Here is a 20,094-nt window from a genome sequence, read left to right on the forward strand (position 1 = left end):
ATTATTATTAGAAGTAATCAAATGTCAAAATCCTTATAAACATAAATAACATATACATACTAAAGTTAACAAAAATAAATGTACATTAACATTTTTGATGTTCTTGTTTTTTTTTCTACTTTTTTAGAAAAACAAAATTAGGTCGGTGCTGTTGTTTTTCTTTTTTTTCACAAAATAATATTGACAGTTTCCTTTTAAAGAAAATACTTTAGAATAGTCGAGTTCTTTTTAAGTAAGAAAGAAAGCAAGAAACTTCATAACTTCTTCCTACCCTTTTGCCAGGAGTTTTAGTTTCGTGTTGATTTCATTGTTTCTCTCTGTTGGAAAGAAATGTGTATAACGACCTCGTTACAGGTTGTGTTGTGGCCACTAACGCAACTTTGGTCGTTAATCGTATTGTTCAACTTTGGTCAGTTCTATTTGAGCCGCTATTTTGAATAGACGTTTTAAACGGTAGAATAATTAAATAAACTTTTTTTCATATAGAAAAAAGTTTGATTTGAAAATATTACACGAAAACAGTTTTTTCATTAAAAAAATAATAGTTTCGTTTTTAATAAATACATTTTATTCCAAATGAAATTTAAAATGCGTTCTTGTGGTATGAGTTTGATTAAATACATATTATTTGCATTTAATATAGTTTTCGCTGTAAGTATTTTAAACAATTGTGATGGTGATATTTAATAATATTAAAAGCATTGTAAATATTATAAAAAAAATATTTAAAGTACACAAGTCAACAAAATCGAACTTTTTTAATAAAAATAGCTAGTTCCTATGTACTTCCACTGAGTTTAAAAATTGTCATTAAAAACGTTAATATCTCGCAAACTAAAGTTAAGTGAAAATTTTCATAACAATCTCAGGGGGTTGAAATATATAGAACACATTAAAACCCTGTCAGTTTCCTACCAAATATTTAAAATTGATCTGAAAATTTTTGTAAATTTTAAATCAAATTCGGAAAAATATAATTTTTTGGAAAAATTTTGATTACTTGCAACAAAAGAAAAAAATTAACTGATGTTTGCTGTGCGGCAGAAAGCTTGGGAATTTTAATTTTAATTTGTCCTAATTGAAAACTTAAATGCGACAATTTTTCAACATTACTTATATGAAATTTGATTCAAATCCAACAAAACCGTGTAGAATTTACATATTTATCACTTTATACATAATTATGCGGCAGGACTTATGTTCTTATTGACGATTACCTAGCAATAGTAGGAGTGGCACCTTTCAAATGAAGTAAATACTAAAACTGACATATAAATGGAACTGTAATAGTTTGAGTTATTATTAAAGTTACATTTAAATTCAGAAATAAAATTGAACTTTTCTAAATTATTGATCTGCACTACCCTGATCTCATACGTTAGCCCCAAGATGTCTAATTTGAGATGTTATAACAGTGCAGTGAAGATCTCCTCAATATTCTAAAGGCTCTAGGATATAGTACAAGATTTGATAAGTAAAATAATCTTCCGTCGAACTTCATTCCCATCGGTTTGATAACCATAATTTTTCATACACTTCTTTTAACACATTATTTTAACACGGTGATGTCATTGGAGGCAAGTACTTCTACGCTCGCTTACAAATAAGTAGTTAAAGAAGTATATTTTACTTACAAATGTGTTAAGTAAGTGGTTTTGTTTTTAATAATAAAAAGCATCCAGTGAGAATACGAACCAGTGACTTCGGTTTGTTAGTTAAATATTCTACTCACTGCACCACTGCATAGATATTTTATTGCGCGTCAAATAATAGTTTTCAGATACAAAGTTAATGTTATTTTCTTTTTTATAAAACATAATTCTTAAAATGTGCAAACAAAATGACAAAGCCAAAAATAAAGTACTTCTATATCAGATTTAAAGAAAGTCATTACTCGAGTACTTCAAAGTAATGCAGACGGCAAGTAAGTGGTTATGGAAGTACAACCTATTACCGAGTTTTTGCTGGGATGTTTTTAGAACACAACATAACATTTAAAAATATAGACTAAATATCGCTCCCACGCTTTAGATAATTATGCGATAAAATTAAAAGTAATTCCACCGATGCTTAGTTCATATCAATGTACATATAGTCATAAACAAAAATTCTCATGACAAATAGTTAAAAATATTGAATTAGATTGATGGTAGAGAGGCCTCTATCGGGCCTATTGTACTCCACCAATCTATCTATTGCACCAACTAGAACACCAAGTAATTACCTACCGTAGAGGCAGTTTCTAAGAAAAGGGTGATTGGAGTTCTAAAGGGAAAATAAAAGAATTCTAATAAAACATTTTTTATTAATTGATTTTATTCCACTTTGGTTCAATTCTAATTCAATTTGAATTAACTTGGAGCACTTTAATCTATATGTCTATCATTAGTTTATTTAAAAAGAAATCATTACGAATGGAAAATATATTTTTTTATAGTATTTGTTTCTTTTTTATTTTGACATCAACCCCATTTTTTATTAACACATCCAATTAAATGTCCTTAAAGCTTTTCACTGTTTATTTTATTTAAATTAAATAAATAGTTACTAATGACATTAAGTGCATATCGTCCCTTGAATTTGAAAAGGACTAGGGTATAATTTTAAAAAACTTTTTAATGTGATTATTGCCGCCTAAGTGAGCATAAGAATGGATGGAGTAATGTGTGCCACTTTTTTCCCTTTTCCACAACAAAACTTTATATTTAACAGGTTTGGGGGGATTACAAATATGTATTCAATTTTCGGTTTTAGTATTAAATGAAATTAATTGCATTCGGTATTTTGAAAAGATCTAAATGAGTTTACGTCTCCTTAGTTATATTCTAGTAGATATTCTAATCCATTTGTTAGTAAAATTTTAATAGCAATAATGCACTATTCCTTGTTGTACAGAAGAAGACGATATACATTTTCACATGTTCTTTTAACTGACATGTTCATTCATATAAAATTCTACATTTGTTATTATAATTTTATTCATTAAGCTGTAAGTACAATGTCCTAAATTAGACGATTAGATTTGTCCTAAGGATAAATAAATAGAAAAAAGTAAAACCTCATGCAAATGAAAAAAATAATAATAAATAAACCATAAATTATAAATATGATCTAATGGTTTTTCCAAAATTTAATAAGAAAATTACATTAAATCGTGCATGTCTGTAAGGTTAATGAATAATTTGAGTCTTAAGCAAAATTAAATCAAATTTATTGAAAAGTGGCAATGAAAAGTCAAAAGAAATGTTTAAATTTATTATGGAAATATAAAAATAACATTGAATTTTCTAAAGGTTTGAATGAATTATCACGCTCTTATGAATCTGAACTATTTAGGTTAAGGTTAAGACAAATAATGCATCATTATAAGTTAAAAAGGGGAAAGAGAAATGAACAGAAAATTTAACCGAATCGAGTCACTAAGTGCCGGTTTACACAGGGGAACTATTGATTTTGTGTGTAAGAGAAAGAGATGGTTGATATTTCCTTATCTTTCTGTCACACACAAATATCAAAAGTTTTCCAAGAAAAGTTTGCCTGTCTGAACCGGGAATAAATTAATAATTATGAAATCCCTAAAAGTTCAATCTCTGAAAAAGTTCATAAATAGGTTTATCTATCGTTTAAAGTTCTAGTTAAACAATTTTTAAATTATATTTTTAAAATTTATTAAATTTTTTATTCCTTCTATATTTCAGATATCGGGCTTGGGTATTTTAATAGCCGGATCTGTGGTTTTAGCTGATGTCAATGAATTTAATCACTTCATAGAGGGGAAAGTTACTGCACCGCCAATAGTTTTAATTGTAACCGGTTTAATTATATTCGTTATAGCCTCGTTGGGTTGCTTTGGTGCCATCAAGGAGTCTCCGACTTTACTTTTGGCGGTAAGTGTTTAATTATTTAATATTAACATATCAATTAATATCTTCACTATATGTTTATTACATTAGTATGCTCTTCTATTGGCCATTATATTTATTATTGAACTTGCTGTGGGCATAGCGGCCAGTGTCTTTAAGAATGACTTGGAAATGATGATTAAAAACTCACTACAAGATTCTATAAAACGTTCTAATCAAGAGGATACCATGGCTTGGGATAATATACAACGCAAATTAATGTGTTGTGGTGTGGACAATCCTTCGGACTGGCGTACCATGAGTGCAAATAAAACTTTGCCTCCCAGCTGTTGTCGTCCCCAATATATTGAACAAAATGTGGGACATTGCACGGAATCGCCTGCTTTGGGAAAGGATAAATATTATCAGGTAATTTTGTAATTAGAAAAGTGTTATCTTTAAATGTTTGATTTATTTATTTTGAACGCATTATATTCATGTGTGTTATTTTATATTAATACTATTATTTTTAGGAGGGTTGCGTTGGAAAACTAAAAGAGCGCATAGAGAAAAATGCCATTATATTGATTGGAGTGGGCATTGGCATTGCCTTCATACAAATATTGGGCATTATATTAGCATGTTATTTAGCTTCCACCATACGACACGAACGAAACAAATAAATGATTGGTAAGAAATATTGAACTGCGTCATCGTCTATGTTTAGAAAAACGCTAACAACATTAACTACAACCAAAAGAAGAAAAAAATTGAACTAATGACCACCTTACCAAATTATCACACAAACATTTATTTATACATACGTACAACTAGTCCAGTAAATTGTCCTGTTGCTATAAAACACAAAATGTGACAAAAAAAACTAACAACTTTAATGGCCTAATTTTTATATTTTCTAACTTGTTCGAGATTTTAACGATTTATTTTGTTTTGTTTAATAATTTTAGGAAATATTAGCACGTATAATTTATTTAGTCCTTTATCAAGAGTTTACCTTTGTATATGAGGGTGTGTGTGTTTGGAAATATACTAAAACAAACATACCAACTATTTAAAAGATTCGTCCTAAGAAGTCATATTAAGCTGTTCTAAACGCAACAATTAATAACAAAATAAAAATAATGAAAAGTATGCTATTAATTTAACTTTTTTTAAATTATATTATGGCTTTTAACTTGTAGACTTTAAATTATTAAAAAAGCAATTAAAAGAAAAATATTTTCTACCTCTACTCTTGTTATTGTTTAAGTCATTGTTTGGAAACCAATAATAAGCTTATCATTAAATTAATTTATATTATATAAAAAAAATAAATTTTTCAAAAATAAATTGTTTTTAACTATCTGCATTTTTATTGTCCACAAAGATTAAAAGTCTTATTAATAAATCTTAATATTTGGCAAAAGGTTTATAAAATAAAATTTCCATACAAAATTGGTTTTTTAAACCCTTAATTTGAAATTGATATAATAATACATTATAGGTACAATGGTTTCCAAGAATTTCTGGAATATTCATAAGGACGAAAAATTCGTTAAACGGAATAACAATTTTTCTATGATTTTATGATAAAAAATATGGCAAGAAATCTTTTTTTATATCGAGAACTAAATTCATTCATTTGTAATACTATAAGGTACTCAATGGAAAAAACCCAAGTTCGTTAAATACCGAATTCACTAATCTCAGTATTTCTTAAACCGGAAAACAACTGTACTAAGAATTAAGAAGATCTTCTCATGGGAAACGCCATATAATAAATACTTTTAAAGTTTTGTTTTATTATTAAACATAATTAAATAATTAATACATGGTTATTTTAAAAAACTTACCCCATTTATTTATGTGTACATCTAGCCGGAATGTTATTCATGTTGTTGTTGTTGTAACAGCTCGAATGTGGCCAATAGTTCTTTCCTGGGGAAAAAAACTTTCGGTTGATACAGCTGTCGCTGGGTTGACAATCTTTGGCCGAGCGAAGATCCAATTGTCGTGGGAACGGTTATTCATGTTAAAACTGTTTTCTGATATCGATATTTTAATTAAATTCACTGATTCATTGATTTTTTAATCAAATTGCAATTGTTTCACTTTTAGTGTTCCGATATCTATAGGATGCTATTATATGAGTACATACACGACAATCTTGCCGTGATGAAATAAAGTTCTTAAAAGTAGCAACACATTCTAGGTCTCCAAAGAATTAAAAGAACTAAAGAATTTATATTTTTCAAAGAAGAAAGTGATTCCCTGCACATTGTCATACTATAATATGCGTCACTGTATCCAACACAAATTTCCTACAGCCTTTTGTACCAGATAGGACAACCTTCGTTTTTCGTCCCCACGACAATTGGATCTCCGCTCCGGAACGACCTGATTCTAAATCGGCCAAAGATTGTCAACTCTGCAATAGCTGCATCTACCGGAAGTTTTTTCCCCAGGCAGAACATCCTGCCAACCTGTTACAACAACAACCTTCGTTCTTACAACATTTACTGACACGTTCCAGATATGTACATTTCCACAGTCTGCCAAACAATAAACAAAATAATTAATAAGTGGACCCACTGGCTAGTCAATAATATGAAAATTCACAAACAATAATGTTAATATAGGAACACTTTCTAATATCATATACATATATGTAAATATGTATGTATTTCATGAAAATTAAACGATTTACGCACTCTTAAGAATTAATATCTACAAACACAGCACTGAAAAGTTAATAATTAAACTATTAACACAATTTTTAAAAGTTCTTTAAAAAATTATATACAAAACACTTTATAAACACACGCCGAAAAACTAACGGTAGTTTGGCGCCAGTATTAACGACGTCAACTATTCAGGTAACGGCGGCAAGAACTAAATACGTGGGAGGCGGCTTAAAGTCGTCTATATTTTTAAATTTTGAACGATTTTAAATATTAAATAAAAAGTGCAATTTTGAAAAGAAATATTTTAAAAATCAGAATTGTGTATTAGAGAAGAAATTTAACGAATACTATTTTGTTTATTTCTCACGTTATACAACCCATTTTCACAATATTTTTAAAATCACGAGAATTATTATTCAACTCATTATTTTTATACCCTTCACCTTCGTGAGAATTTCCCTTTATAATTTCCATAATAACATTTTACGAACCTGTTGAAATCAATTTTCTCAAGACCCATGATATCTTCTTAATCTAAACTTTCAATAATTCTGTCAGACATGCTTTCGATAAGTTTCCTATCAGCACAATCGATCGATGAATATTTATTGTTTTTTAGAGTTTTTAGGCATTTAAATAATAAAAAAATCCTGGAAGAATTTCTTTTCGAAATCGGCTGCACAAAGTAAACTATACTTTGTATCGACATTTTCCTAGCGGTTTGTCAGGCGATCAAATTATTTTGGTGCCATTGGCTGGTTTGTCAAACAGCAATGTATTTTTCATATCTCGTGTTTGCTACAAACACAGTGTTTGAAGTAAAAGCAGCGACTCGAATTGCACATTCTGCAGATATTTTCATAAAATTCAGCTTTTATATATAACAATTACTACTATTTTAAACAACACTTAAACAAACAGCTGTTTAGTGGGGGGACAACAGAAGAAAAAACATTACAAAACAACTGGAAAAATGTCGGCTACACGTTTCTTGCGTGGATTTTCTACAAATTCCATAAAATTGGCTATAAACAAAAATGCCATTGGAGGACGTAATTTAGTGGAAGCTGTAGCTGTATCAACTAATGGTAAAACAATCGTTGCCTGGCACCCAGAGCCCGATTTTCCTTATGAGTGCACCAAGCCGCTACCAGTCGCATCTGAAACACAATCAGCATCTCTAATTAAGGATGAGGCCATCGGAAGTGCTATGAGTGCTTTCAAGGAAAAGAGACCAGAGGTAGCTCGCGAGGAACTCATGCGTCTTACACACACAACCAAACACAGATGGTTTCCACGTTCCCGCGATAAGAGAGCAAAAACTACTCCAATGGATAGACCGTATTTGTAATGTAAGAAATTCTGTGTTGTGTTAAGTTTGAACGGATTAATAAATATTATTTAAAGTATCCAAAGAAAAGTTATAGAGTTTTCTTTTTATTTACAAATTTATTTATTTTTTATTAAAATATTTAATAATAAAAGCTGTCTTATTAATTATTTTTAAAATTAAATGCCTCTGTAAATGTCACTTGAAATTAAAAAATTAGGTGTTGCCAGACTGTTTTTTATTTTTAAAGTCAACTAAAAAATCGCTTATTTGATCTTTGGCTCAACAATTTGATTTTCGAAGAAATGAATCCAAATTTGAAAAAAATATTAAATATATGAAATATACAAAATAAATAAAGTAGTCACATAATTGTTTAGGATAATTATTAATATAATACTTACTTTCACTAACCAAATTTTCTATTCGATAACTTTTGAAATATTGAACTTAATTAAATACAGAGATTTTTTGTCTACTAAGTACAATAGCAAAAAATGTTTAATTATTTTTTATTTTGAAATTGTTATATATTTACAATACGTTGGTTTCTAACAAAAAACTGAATAATAATGCTGTTTGTAATATATGAAATTGTGTTTTATTTTAAATTGTAACGGCTATTTAAAATCGAATAAAACATAATATTTGCCATTGCCTAGTTTTATTAACAGTCTGGCCAGCATTAAATAATTACATTTATTCCGTTAGTCTGGGAACATTATTCAGTTGTATTTTTTATTTCGACATTTGCAAATTTTTCTCAAAAAATTAAAAGTGAAAACACAAAGAATCTATTCAATAATGTTCTTTAATTATGAAAAGTATACAACAGATATTTAGTGCACAATAATTTATATATGGAAATAAAAAAATATGCAGTGAAATCAAAGTCAATCGAATTATCAAATTTATTCAATAATAATAATGAAAACTACAACAACAATAACAAAGGGATAAAGTTATGCGTCAGCAGTTGAATGTTTACATACAAATTGGATGAGAAAAAACGAAAAAAAAGAAAATTATATAGACTAGCAGACAACATAAAAAATAACAAAAACAAGGAGTTGAAGGACAAGTAATAAAAAAATACATTATAAAATGTTTTAAAAATGTTACGAAAATGATATAAAAGTGATAAAATTCCAAAAATAAATTTTTAATTGTTCTGTTATCTTAATTTTTTACGTATAACATTTGTCAATTTACTCATAATCAATTATGTATGAAGAAAATCCCCTTTTGGACAAACGCGGTGGTGGTGGCGGTGGTGTATACTGGCTGGTGTACCCCAACGACATGAAGAAATAAAATTAAAAAAAAAAAAAAACAAAAACACCAATCAACCATTCTTAATTTTTTCACTCTAGACTCTTGATTTAAAAGTTTATGTAGTTTTCTTTCTTTTTTATATTATTTTGTGGTTGTGTTAAAATTATTTTTCCATTATTATTCTCATGTAATTGTAAAAATAAATAATTTTTTTTCTGTTGTATCTTTTAAGTAACAACAGCAAATACAAATAAAGCGACGTAGAAGAACAAACAACAACAAAAAACCAAATACTGATTATTTTTGAGTCAACATCAGCCGTCGTCTTTTGGTCGTCATCATGGAGTCGGCTGATGTTTTAATGGAAGAGAAAAAACTTATGGCGGAAGCCAAATATCGAAATTACATGTCTAACATAGATAAGGCCTTGAGAAATTTTGAATATTCCTCGGAATGGGCTGATCTCATATCGGCCCTGGGAAAACTAAGTAAGGTGAGTGAGTGGTGGTGGTTATAGGATTTTAAGTATCACTCTCAATTCTTATTTTAAAATATTTGTCAACTTTTCGTATCAGGCTATATCTAGTAATACGCAGTATCAAATTATTCCAAGACGTATTAAAATATCCAAACGTTTGGCACAATGTATGCATCCAGCTTTGCCCTCGGGTGTACATCTAAAAGCTTTGGAAACTTATGCGGTAATATTTGGCAAAACGGGCCCAGAGCGTTTGGCCACAGAATTATTTATATACAGGTAAATAAATTAAATTTAATATACAAAAACTGTATAACAAATTTATTTTCTTAAATTTTCATCAGCTCGGGTTTATTTCCGTTACTTGGTTATGCTGCCATGAATGTCCGACCAGCCCTTTTGGGCATCTATGAAACATACTTTGTGCCCTTGGGTGAAAAACTTCGACCTGCCTTAAGTGGGTTTTTGAGTGGTGTCTTACCCGGTTATGAATGTGGCTTAGATCATTTCGAACGCACCAGTTCACTACTGACACAAGTGTGCACTGCCGTTAATCCAACACATTTTTATACCGTCCTTTGGGAGTGTGTGGCCACAAATGCTTCTGTTCGTTTACCAGCCATTTCGTATCTACTGGAACATTTTAACAAACGTACAACAATGCAAGAACAAATTTACGTTATGGGCCACAATCGTGATATTATGATGTCAGGTCTGTGTGCTTGTCTAAATGACACTTTGATTTTGGTTCAGAGGAACACTTTAGAATTTCTATTGCTCGGTTTTCCCATGCATACGAAACTCTTGTCGGAGATGGACTTAATAAAGCTGGTCACAAATGGTTTGCATACCATTTTAAGGCGTGATATGTCATTAAATAGACGCTTGTATTCATGGCTGCTGGGTTCAGAAGTTATGAAAAATTCTCCTACTTACGAGGACGTTCCTGTCATAACTACTACCGATGGAGCAGAACAGACGAAAACTTATTTTGAACAGCATTCGAGACATGTTGTCATACAAGCCTTAATTTCCACCTTGAAATTTAGTTTACAATGTTCGCCGGTCGATTTAAAACCATATCGGATAATGGTTTCCTTGTTGGATAAAGCCGAAATAGGCAGTGCAGTTTTGGATTATGTGCTATGCGATATAATACGCACTATGTCCTTGTCCAATGGCAATGTTGAAGTTATAAAATCTTCAAATTTGCTTTTTGCCACCTTTGATCCAGCATATATCTGGAGTTTTATGACAACGATGTTTGAAAAATCATGTAAAAAGGTAAATTTCATTAAGACAAAGTAGCAAATTTAAACGGATTTACTGTAATATTTTAATTTTCAATATTTAAAGACCAAAAAGGTTAATAACGGAGATTCATCGAAAAAGTCTTACAATCGCTCGATCAGCAACGATCAGCGTTTTCAATGTGTTGTAGGCTCTGGCGATCCCAGTCTGGTGGAGATTTGCTATCTTACCGAGTTTCTATTGGAAACTATTTCTTTAGAAATGTATAACGAGACAACCCGCATCTATTTGCCTAAAGTATTTCTGGCCATAACGCAAATGCTAACGGTGCATCTGGAAAATCTAACCAATGATGAAGTAACGGCTTCTCTGAAACTCTGCATGAAAATTGTCTCTAGAGTACAACCCATGATAACGTAAGTTATTCCGAACAAATTAATATATTTTTAAAATAAAAAAACTCTTTTTTACAGAAGTCCCATTAAACTAATGCCTCGTAATTCTCAACAAGGCTACAAATCTAGTGACAATGAAAAAGCTGACAATAGCTCAACTAGAGCTCAACCTATATCGGCGATATTGGGAGCAAATGCTTTAGAAAAAAGTAAATCGGATTCAAAACTTGACCAATTCGCTAATCCTGAAAATATGAACAAATCAATGACATCAGCTCGCGACGAGGAACATATTCGTCGATCAAATTCGAATCAACATATGGAACGCAAAAGTCCCACTAAAAAGAAAAAGGCAAAGTCATTCTCAAAACTTTCTGAACTAGACAAAGAGGTAAGTTAATGTTACACACTGTAATCGTCGAGTTGAAAATATTCTTGATTGATGTTTCAATCGTTTTTTCCTTAACCTTAAAACAAAACAATCTTCTTTAATTGATAAAAACTTTTTTTGGTTGAATAATTATTTCAATGTTCCAATTTATAGATTTGTCCCGATACTGGCCAGTTAATAGATCCACGGCAATCATCATCAGATTTAGACACTCCAACTAGCATTAAAAAAATAAAAGCTAAAGCCAATCGTTTACGCATGAGTCCAAAAAAAGTTCGGCCTCAAGAACTTTCAATTACACACGACAAGTCATCGTCATCCATTAGGGATTCCAAGCACTCCTATAATGATCCTGTCGATACACCAGACTACGAGTTTCAAGATGACGAACCAAAAAGTGCTCCTTTAGAGCAACCTTCAAAGCAGCACGCAGAGGGCTTTATTTTTAATTATCAAGACATTTGCAACCAACAGGACGATTTGCAGCAACAGGAAGCTTCGGCTACATCCACCATACTGGAGAAATGTATAAAACAATATGAAATATTTTTCGAAGTTTACTTGAGTCATAAAGTTCTACAGATCACAACGCAACTAAAATCAAGCAAATGCTTTGTGAAGGTACAAGTTCAAAATCAAGATACCTTGGAGGCGGAAAATAAACTACCCAATGTTGAAAACATTTTCAAACATGAGCAAGTCTACGAAGATATAAATCCATGTCGCATTTTAGATATTGATAATCTATTTGAAACTCTTAAAATACATGTAGTTAACAGATCTAAGCAATTACACACATTATTAAATCGTTCCCTCAATGATGCTCAAAGCGAAAACACCGATGGCAGTGAAAACGGAGATGTCGAAGAGAATTCTTATGAAATTGATGAATTGACTAAAAAAAGACTACAGACACTGTTGCAGTTGCAGTTGTCACCATCACTAAGGCAAGCCATTAAATTATCCGTTAATTTATTGGTGGAAATGTCAACATTTCCAAATTGTAATAAGAATATAACTTTGGAAAAGAATGGTAAGTTGTTGAGAAAAAGTTTTCAAAATATGTTTTTAACAAAAATACATTTCATTTACTTATTCAATTACTATAGAAAATGATTTGCCCAGTTGGTTAAAAGTTCTATGTATTGTCGCCTGCTATACCCAAAACGACAAAGAACTACAACTTTCATCAATTACTACGCTATTTGATCTAATAAGGTAAAAATCCCATCATCTGCCTATTAATATAAATATGGTTTCTAATTTTAACTTTTTATTGAATATTTTAGCTTATTGAAATCTCAAATCGAACACACTACAAGTCCTGGAGTAACATTTGTTGTAATGCTCCCCCTACTAAAATTTGGCCATGTTCATTATATTGAACGACACACAAAAGTTTTTCAATTATTAACCTCCAAACTATGGGACTATTTAGGAGAACATGAAGTCGATAACACACAAGTATGTGCTTTACTCTATCAACTGCACAACTGCTTGGAAAGTGGCTTAGTGGAACGTATTATTGACAATCGAATGTTTGCAAAAACAATGCAACAACATTTTAGCGCAGCATACGAAATGTCAGAAACTAAACGTCTCCAACACGGCCGTAAGCAAGAGAAGTTACAAACAACGGCTCTAAGTGCCTATAACAGTGACAGAGCTACCGATGTGCATATGATGTGTGTAGCACCCACATTTCTGGTGCAGCGTTCATCTATTGAAAAACTAAGCGAAAGCGAATCAATAAGTTTCAAAAAATACGAGCTACTTTGGCACTTAGGACGCGATAAACAACAAACTAGAGGTTTTGAAAAACTACAATTTAAGGTTCTAGACACTTTGGCATTGCCGCCATACATGTCGGTGCGAACATGTGTTACCAAGTGGCTACAATCGGCTTTACTAAGAGGCGATCTTTCACGTTTGGTTAAACCTTTATATAAAATTTTACTGGCCTCCAATACCAAGCGCATTAGCATAGTTCATATACATCTTCTGCAAAAGGGCAGTGACGACAATGTAAATTCAAAAGCATCTTCGTTAAATGGTCATGGTAAAAATAACAATCCAACTGATGTAGACAGTTCCGTTGAGGCAGATGTTTATGCGGTTAGTTCGGAATATGGCAATATACGTTATATAACGGATTCGACCAGCCACCACAAGAAGCGTAGTCCCATACGTTCTTTCCACAAGAAGATATTCGGTGTTGCTTTGAGCAGTAAAAATAAAACATCTAATTTTGTAAGCGATCAAACAGCATCCACCTCAACATCCCCAAATATCGGCGGCATAGATGTGGCGGTACCACCATCTACCCCTATTGGGGTAATTGTAAATCCTTTGGAGAATTCGTTGGACTTTGACGATGATCATGAACCGGAAACACTACAGGTAAAGGAGAAATTAAATATAAAAGAGGTGAGTTATTACAACATACAAACATATTTATTTAATGTGATCAACAATGTTAAAGGTGTATTTCCTGGTGGAGGAAGATTTTTATAAATCTAGAGTGTGTTTGATAAGAACAACTATAAACATGAGTGTAGAAATGTTTTATGTAGATTGCTCTTTTCAATAAAACGTTTTAATTAATTTATACAACTTTTTCTGAACCTCAGATTGAAATTAAAAAAAATATATAAAATTTTTTAATTTGAGAAAAAAATTTACACTCACGTTATCTATTATTTCGTTTCATCTATTGTTAATGTAATCAAAGCTAAAATTGTTTGTTGTACATTACTATTTGTTCGTCATTTCCGACATCTTTTCATCATATAATTTCTTATATTTTGTGCTTTAAGACTCAAATGGAAGATGAGGATCCCGATGACTTAGAGGAAGATGAAAATGATGATGCAGCATTTGATCAAGACTACACCGATGAATCGGACAGCAGTATTTTCGACTCAGAGTCGGAACAGCGTGAAACAAGCGTTGAAAAAGATGATTCTATAACACAGACGTTCGAATATGAAAGTAAATCGGATCTAAAGCGTTACGTGGGACACACAGAAAGTGTTACTGAACTACTGTCGCAACACGATCGCATTAAAAATCGCAAAACTTACCATTTGACTAGGGAAAAAACACCAGGTGATACAAGTTTAACCTCTACGACCACTGACGAACATGGGCCGTTTTCCTTAGAAATGGATCAGTTGGAAGATGATGCACATGCGGCTGAAGAATATTTCGATTCCAAGTCTGATGAACGTCAAGTCGAGTCATTTGTGGAGGATCTTATAGAGCAAGTACGCGATACAGCTATAACAAAACGCAAAAAGAAACTCAAGAACCGCATAAAAAAACTAAAATCAAACAAATCTCCCTTGGGTCACAAGGAGAAAATGGACAGCAAACGTATGAGTTGTATTTCGAAAATATCCACTGATAGTAACAATAGTTTTACTACCGGCGAAATAGCAAAAGAAAGCGCTGAAGATGAGGAAGATTCCACGTCGAAGTTCATAAATATCGAAGAAAAGAGAAAAACTTTAAATTTGGAAACTACTGCAAAGTCGCACAATAAAGAGTGGGAATTGACGCCAGAAACAATAGAGAAAAGTAAACAAAATTTGGAAATTCTACGACAATCAGCCACATCGCAGTTGGCCAAACAAGACGCCTCAAGCAAGAGATCATCTACAAAAAGCTGTACATCATTTGAGAGTTCCATGACCAAACGTTTTCAAAATGAAAAGCTGTTGCCTTTGTACCAAAATCATATGTTAATCTACATGAACGTCTATGACACGAAACAAACTCTGTATGCCTTTCACACTTTAAGGAACATTATATCCTGTGATACCCGCACGTTTTTGTGTCTTTCGATCACAACTTCACTGTCAAGTGGCTCATTGAAACAACTACTGACAAGACATCGCAAGTGTATAGCGGGTAAAGGTTTTGCGGGCAGCATAACTACATCAGAATTTGCTCAGAGCTACAGAGGCTGTATGCATTTGGAGGTTTTGCTGCTATTGTGCCTATTTTATGCCAGGGGCTTCTTCCACGTCGACTCTCACGATTCGGCAAGTGAGCCTCCCACTAGAGCTGATGTTATGGGTAATTGCCGTGTACAGCTTGAAAGTATTGAGTTATTGACCCTTATATGTGCCGAACTAATTGAAATTGTCAAAGGCATGGGCAAGGGCTTAGCTTGTTACTTGGCCGATCTTATGGCCAGATGTAAATTACAAAAAGTGATTTTACATTGCTTGAATTCATCGGTAAACACTTATGGCCATCACTATCAAGGATCCACCATGGCCGAGCAAATAATTAACTTTAACAATCCCCAAGACGATAACTTACATGCTGAGGCGTTTCAAATACAGTTATTGAGACTTCTGATGGTGGTCATTAAACTGGAGTACGAAGTCACACTGTTGAAAAACGACTCCAGTGGAACAGGCACTAATGAACCGACAGATTCTGGCAGTATTTCTCCTACTCGCTTAACCTCGGGCGAGCCTTCGCTGAGTTCTGTGAAATATTTACCAAACTGTGTCATCAGTCAGCAGCCAATGTTTTTGTCTGCAATTTTAAGCGCCTTGCAGGATGAACGTTTACAGCCACTGCATCACAACTGGACCGACTTGGTGACATCCTCCTTGAACTGTTTTAACTTTGGCTCTCTGACTAATATTGTCATCAGTGTGGTACACCAGTTGTGCAATAATATAGATCAATTAACTAAAATGAAATTGAAAGACCAAGTTGGATTGCCACCTGACTATGTAATCTCGCAACTGGAAGCTATTACTGTTCTCTGTCACTATTGCCTGCTGGACAACACCCAACAGACAACACTGTCGCAACTTTTCAATCAGGCTTATCCACAAACAAGTGCAATAGCATCACAAAATTCCAATACAGGACAATTATTTAACAGCATTGTCCATTCTCTCCTGCCCGCCGGAGTAACATCGATTAGTTCAACCACAAGTCAGGCAGATGTGCAGGCGCCCAAAAATCAACAACTAATGGCTGCTCGAAATGCAGTGCTCTCTCATTTACCGCGTATAGTTTCTAGTGTAGCTGCCATATGGGACAGTGACTTGGGCCAAATTAGGCAGATAAAGCAACAGTTGATGGAATTCCTCTCGCCAATATCTCTACATCATGGCGCCAACTTTTTAGCAGCCATAGCCGTAACATGGCAAGAGCGGGGAGAACAACATCGCAAAAAATGTGCTCATGAGTACAAAAATCTTACAATACCTCAACAATATCAAAGGAATTCAATGCCTCAGGCTTGTGCCGAACAATTAAGTCTAGTTTCATTGGTTTCCAGTATACGAGTAATGCCCATGGATTCGTTTGTGCAAACACTACATCAAGTGGTAAAATCTCCACCACCCATTCACAGACCACCATCAAATTTAAAAATAGAGGTGTCGGCATTAGAATTGTTCTACTTCTATATGAAATCGGCTCCAGCTCCCCAGTTGGGAGACTCTTGGACCTCTCTGTTAGCTCTCTTAAAGGATGGCCTCTCTTTAACTCCGTCAGCACAATTTACACTTCTTATGTTACTGAATGAATTCGTTCAGCGTTGTCCTCAAATGCCGTTCCAAGATAAAAAAGATATACGTGATTTGCACGATGTCACTTCACGTCTGGTTGACTCATTGTCCAATATAGCTGGTTCTTGTTTGGAACAAACAACTTGGCTAAGGCGTAATTTAGCCGTCAAAGAAGACATTACACCAATGGTTACCGACGGCGATACTACGTCCACTTCCAGTGCTGGAGGCACTAGTGTCATTCAAAAGTATTCCGTACAAGCTCAAAGTGTATTAGCTGCCATACTTGCCAACCTTCTGGATGTGGCCTACGGTTCTCAAGAAAAAGACAAAGTCGTTTCGATTATAACCACGCTTCTCTACAATATAACACCATACTTGAAGAATCATACCACTCGTAATATTCCTTCGTTTTATGCCTGCTCCAGTCTGTTGGCTTCATTGAGTGGCTATCAGTATACACGTAAGGCTTGGCGCAAAGATATGATGGACTTGCTCTTAGATACTTCGTTCTTTCAAATGGATATAACATGCCTGCCATTCTGGAAACAGATCATGGACAGTTTAATGACTTACGACAATACCACGTTCCGCGAATTGATGAGTCGTGTTTCGTTAACACAAACTGGCAGCTTAAATATATTCACCTCACGGGAACAAGAGTATGAACAACGATCGATGCTATTAAAACGTTTGGCTTTTGTTATATTTTGCAGTGAATTTGATCAGTATCACAAGTATATGCCTGAAATTCAAGGTAAAAGAGTGAACAATGTTATAAAGTGCAATATTATCTAAAAAGTCTACTTGTATCTTCTGCAGAACAATTAGCCAACAGCTTACGTTTGCTGTCGAATGTACCCTCTGTACAAGCGGCGGTATTTTTATGTTTCCGGGTACTATTGCTGCGTATGTCACCCGATCACGTGACCTCCCTATGGCCTATAATTATTGCCGAAATGGTGCAAGTATTCCTATCCCTTGAGCAGGAACTTAAAGGTGACGGAGAAGATGTCAGGTAAATAAGATTATGTTTATGATAGAAAATATTTGTAAAGTTGTGTTTTTTTCCAGTCGCATGGTTTCTGGTATGGATGCGTCATGGTCTTCTTCAGCTGCCAATAATGGTCTGTCAACACAAAGTCAAATCTATTACTGGCGTTCAGTACAACTTGAGGCATCAAAGCTTCTTGAAATGGGCTGTGTGTTGCCAGCAACTCTTCTGCCACACTTTCAAATGTATCGTTGGGCATTTGTGGGCACAGAATTTGATGTGAGCGATAAAGCTCCTATACCTAATGGTGTAGTGAATGAGGAAAGTATAGGAATGTCGGCGCTATACGTACCCCATATTAGGCGTATAGCTAGATTAATGGATATGAAGTATGCTGTACATTCTCCAGTAAGTATTATAAATATTAGGAGTTTCTTTTAGATATTAATTTTATTATTTTATTTTTTTGCAGACCTTAAACTTTAAGCGAGGCAAACATTTAATGCTTACTTGCCAGCAAATAAACTCATTGCAAGATCTTTACGGTTTCTTTTCTACCCTAAGTGTGGCCTGTCCTAATCCTCATAATCATGCTGATGTTGATACTGAAGTCAACAATTGTTTGCAAGAAATTGAAGATATACTATCCAAAGACTTTTTGGAAAAAATGCCTACTAGTACTACACCCAGGTGAAAAGAGTCGTACTCCCATCTAACCAATGGAGTAGCTTTGGTGCAGGACACGATACTACTCTCAACGACAAACAACAATGAGTTTAGTAGTACACCAACAACATCTAATTGTCACTTTTCTACAAAACGTCGTTTTGTAACGGGCTCATCTTTTACTAGTTTTAAATTGCCTACGTCTCCGCTGCTGTTGTCGTCATCTTCGCCATTAATGTCACTATCGAAACATGCTTTTTCCTCGTCATCATCGTTATCGTTGTCATCTTCGACTTGTGTCCATAACGTGACATCTTCTTTGAATCGTGGTGCAATTGTTAATTCTAAACCGGAGACTAATCATCTTCCATTTTATGTCTAAAAACTCGAATGTTTATCTGTGGCCTATGGACAACAACAGAAATTACTCATAATGTTTATATTATATTTTTTCTTTTCGTTAATTGTTCTAAATCTATAGTAGCTGCTTAAAAACAACAGATACGACTCTCATTTCGCAGCAGCTTATTAATTAAAATGGTTCAATAAACAAGATCAGCATAAATAATATATAAATTAACATTGAAGGAACAAAGAAAACTTAAATTTATTAATAAAGAAAAAAAAACAATTAAATTAAAAAGAAAAACAAAACTGTAATTATTTAAGATATTTGCTATCATCATACTATACTATTATTATTATTATTATTGCTGTGAATCTTACAAAACAAAAATATTATTATTGTACATTATTATATTAAATAAATTGAATATTATTCAAACAAAAATAAAGTTCTTATCACAAATAAAGCTGTTAACGATGTCTTTATTTTAAAGAAAGTATGTTTATATAAAATAATATGTTGCATCTGAAATGTTGTTGGTAAGCGATGACTCTACTCTATTATAGCAATCAACTTTAGATAGTAACATTGAAAGGAGGATGTACATATATACATCAAATCCTAAGAAATACACCTAGGCCTTTATCGTTCCTGTTGTGCGCTCCTTTACCAGTGCCTCAGGTGGGAATATAGCCCACTACCTCTGGTCTACTAGACTAAAGCACTATCCATGGATAGTGCACTAACCTACTAGAGGCCTCAACAATCAACTTTACAAACTAATCTTCACTCCTATTCTGCAACGATCGAGAAAAGGTGCGCATTCGCAGAAAAAAATAAATCAATTCTATACAAAAGTCGTATCGTATCGTTCATTGCGGTTCGTTTTTGTAAGTATG

General features: G+C 33.1%; 3 protein-coding genes across 7 annotated transcripts; all 3 read left to right on the forward strand.

The window, feature by feature from the left end:
- The first annotated feature begins 427 nt into the window (after nucleotides 1–427).
- Nucleotides 428–5,202, forward strand: LOC111683727 (23 kDa integral membrane protein). Of its 2 annotated transcripts, XM_023445829.2 has the most exons (5): nucleotides 428–651; nucleotides 3,699–3,887; nucleotides 3,954–4,271; nucleotides 4,376–4,532; nucleotides 4,811–5,202. In XM_023445829.2, the coding sequence occupies exons 1-4, from the start codon at nucleotides 577–579 to the stop codon at nucleotides 4,523–4,525; spliced, it is 732 nt and encodes a 243-aa protein (XP_023301597.1). In that variant the 5' UTR covers nucleotides 428–576; the 3' UTR covers nucleotides 4,526–4,532; nucleotides 4,811–5,202. The 2 variants fall into 2 exon arrangements, with proteins under 2 accessions (XP_023301597.1, XP_023301596.1); XM_023445828.2 differs by having other exon boundaries at nucleotides 433–651; nucleotides 4,376–5,202.
- A 2,234-nt stretch (nucleotides 5,203–7,436) lies between these two features.
- LOC111683730 (39S ribosomal protein L42, mitochondrial) lies at nucleotides 7,437–7,946 on the forward strand. The gene has a single exon (XM_023445834.2). The coding sequence runs from the start codon at nucleotides 7,500–7,502 to the stop codon at nucleotides 7,875–7,877; it is 378 nt and encodes a 125-aa protein (XP_023301602.2). The 5' UTR covers nucleotides 7,437–7,499; the 3' UTR covers nucleotides 7,878–7,946.
- Nucleotides 7,947–8,567: 621 nt separating this feature from the next.
- Nucleotides 8,568–19,666, forward strand: LOC111683734 (protein dopey-1 homolog). 4 transcript variants are annotated; one of them, XM_046954616.1, is made up of 14 exons: nucleotides 8,568–8,937; nucleotides 9,364–9,424; nucleotides 9,482–9,624; nucleotides 9,707–9,888; nucleotides 9,954–10,893; nucleotides 10,966–11,276; nucleotides 11,334–11,646; nucleotides 11,800–12,679; nucleotides 12,756–12,864; nucleotides 12,936–14,073; nucleotides 14,463–17,946; nucleotides 18,012–18,207; nucleotides 18,264–18,591; nucleotides 18,656–19,666. In XM_046954616.1, the coding sequence occupies exons 3-14, from the start codon at nucleotides 9,493–9,495 to the stop codon at nucleotides 18,875–18,877; spliced, it is 8,235 nt and encodes a 2,744-aa protein (XP_046810572.1). In that variant the 5' UTR covers nucleotides 8,568–8,937; nucleotides 9,364–9,424; nucleotides 9,482–9,492; the 3' UTR covers nucleotides 18,878–19,666. The 4 variants fall into 4 exon arrangements, with proteins under 4 accessions (XP_046810572.1, XP_023301609.2, XP_046810573.1 ...); XM_023445841.2 differs by having other exon boundaries at nucleotides 9,364–9,624; XM_046954617.1 differs by having other exon boundaries at nucleotides 9,364–9,624; nucleotides 12,936–14,046.
- Nucleotides 19,667–20,094: the final 428 nt, after the last annotated feature.

Source organism: Lucilia cuprina, chromosome 6, assembly GCF_022045245.1.
Source record: "Lucilia cuprina isolate Lc7/37 chromosome 6, ASM2204524v1, whole genome shotgun sequence".
NCBI lineage: Eukaryota > Metazoa > Arthropoda > Insecta > Diptera > Calliphoridae > Lucilia > Lucilia cuprina.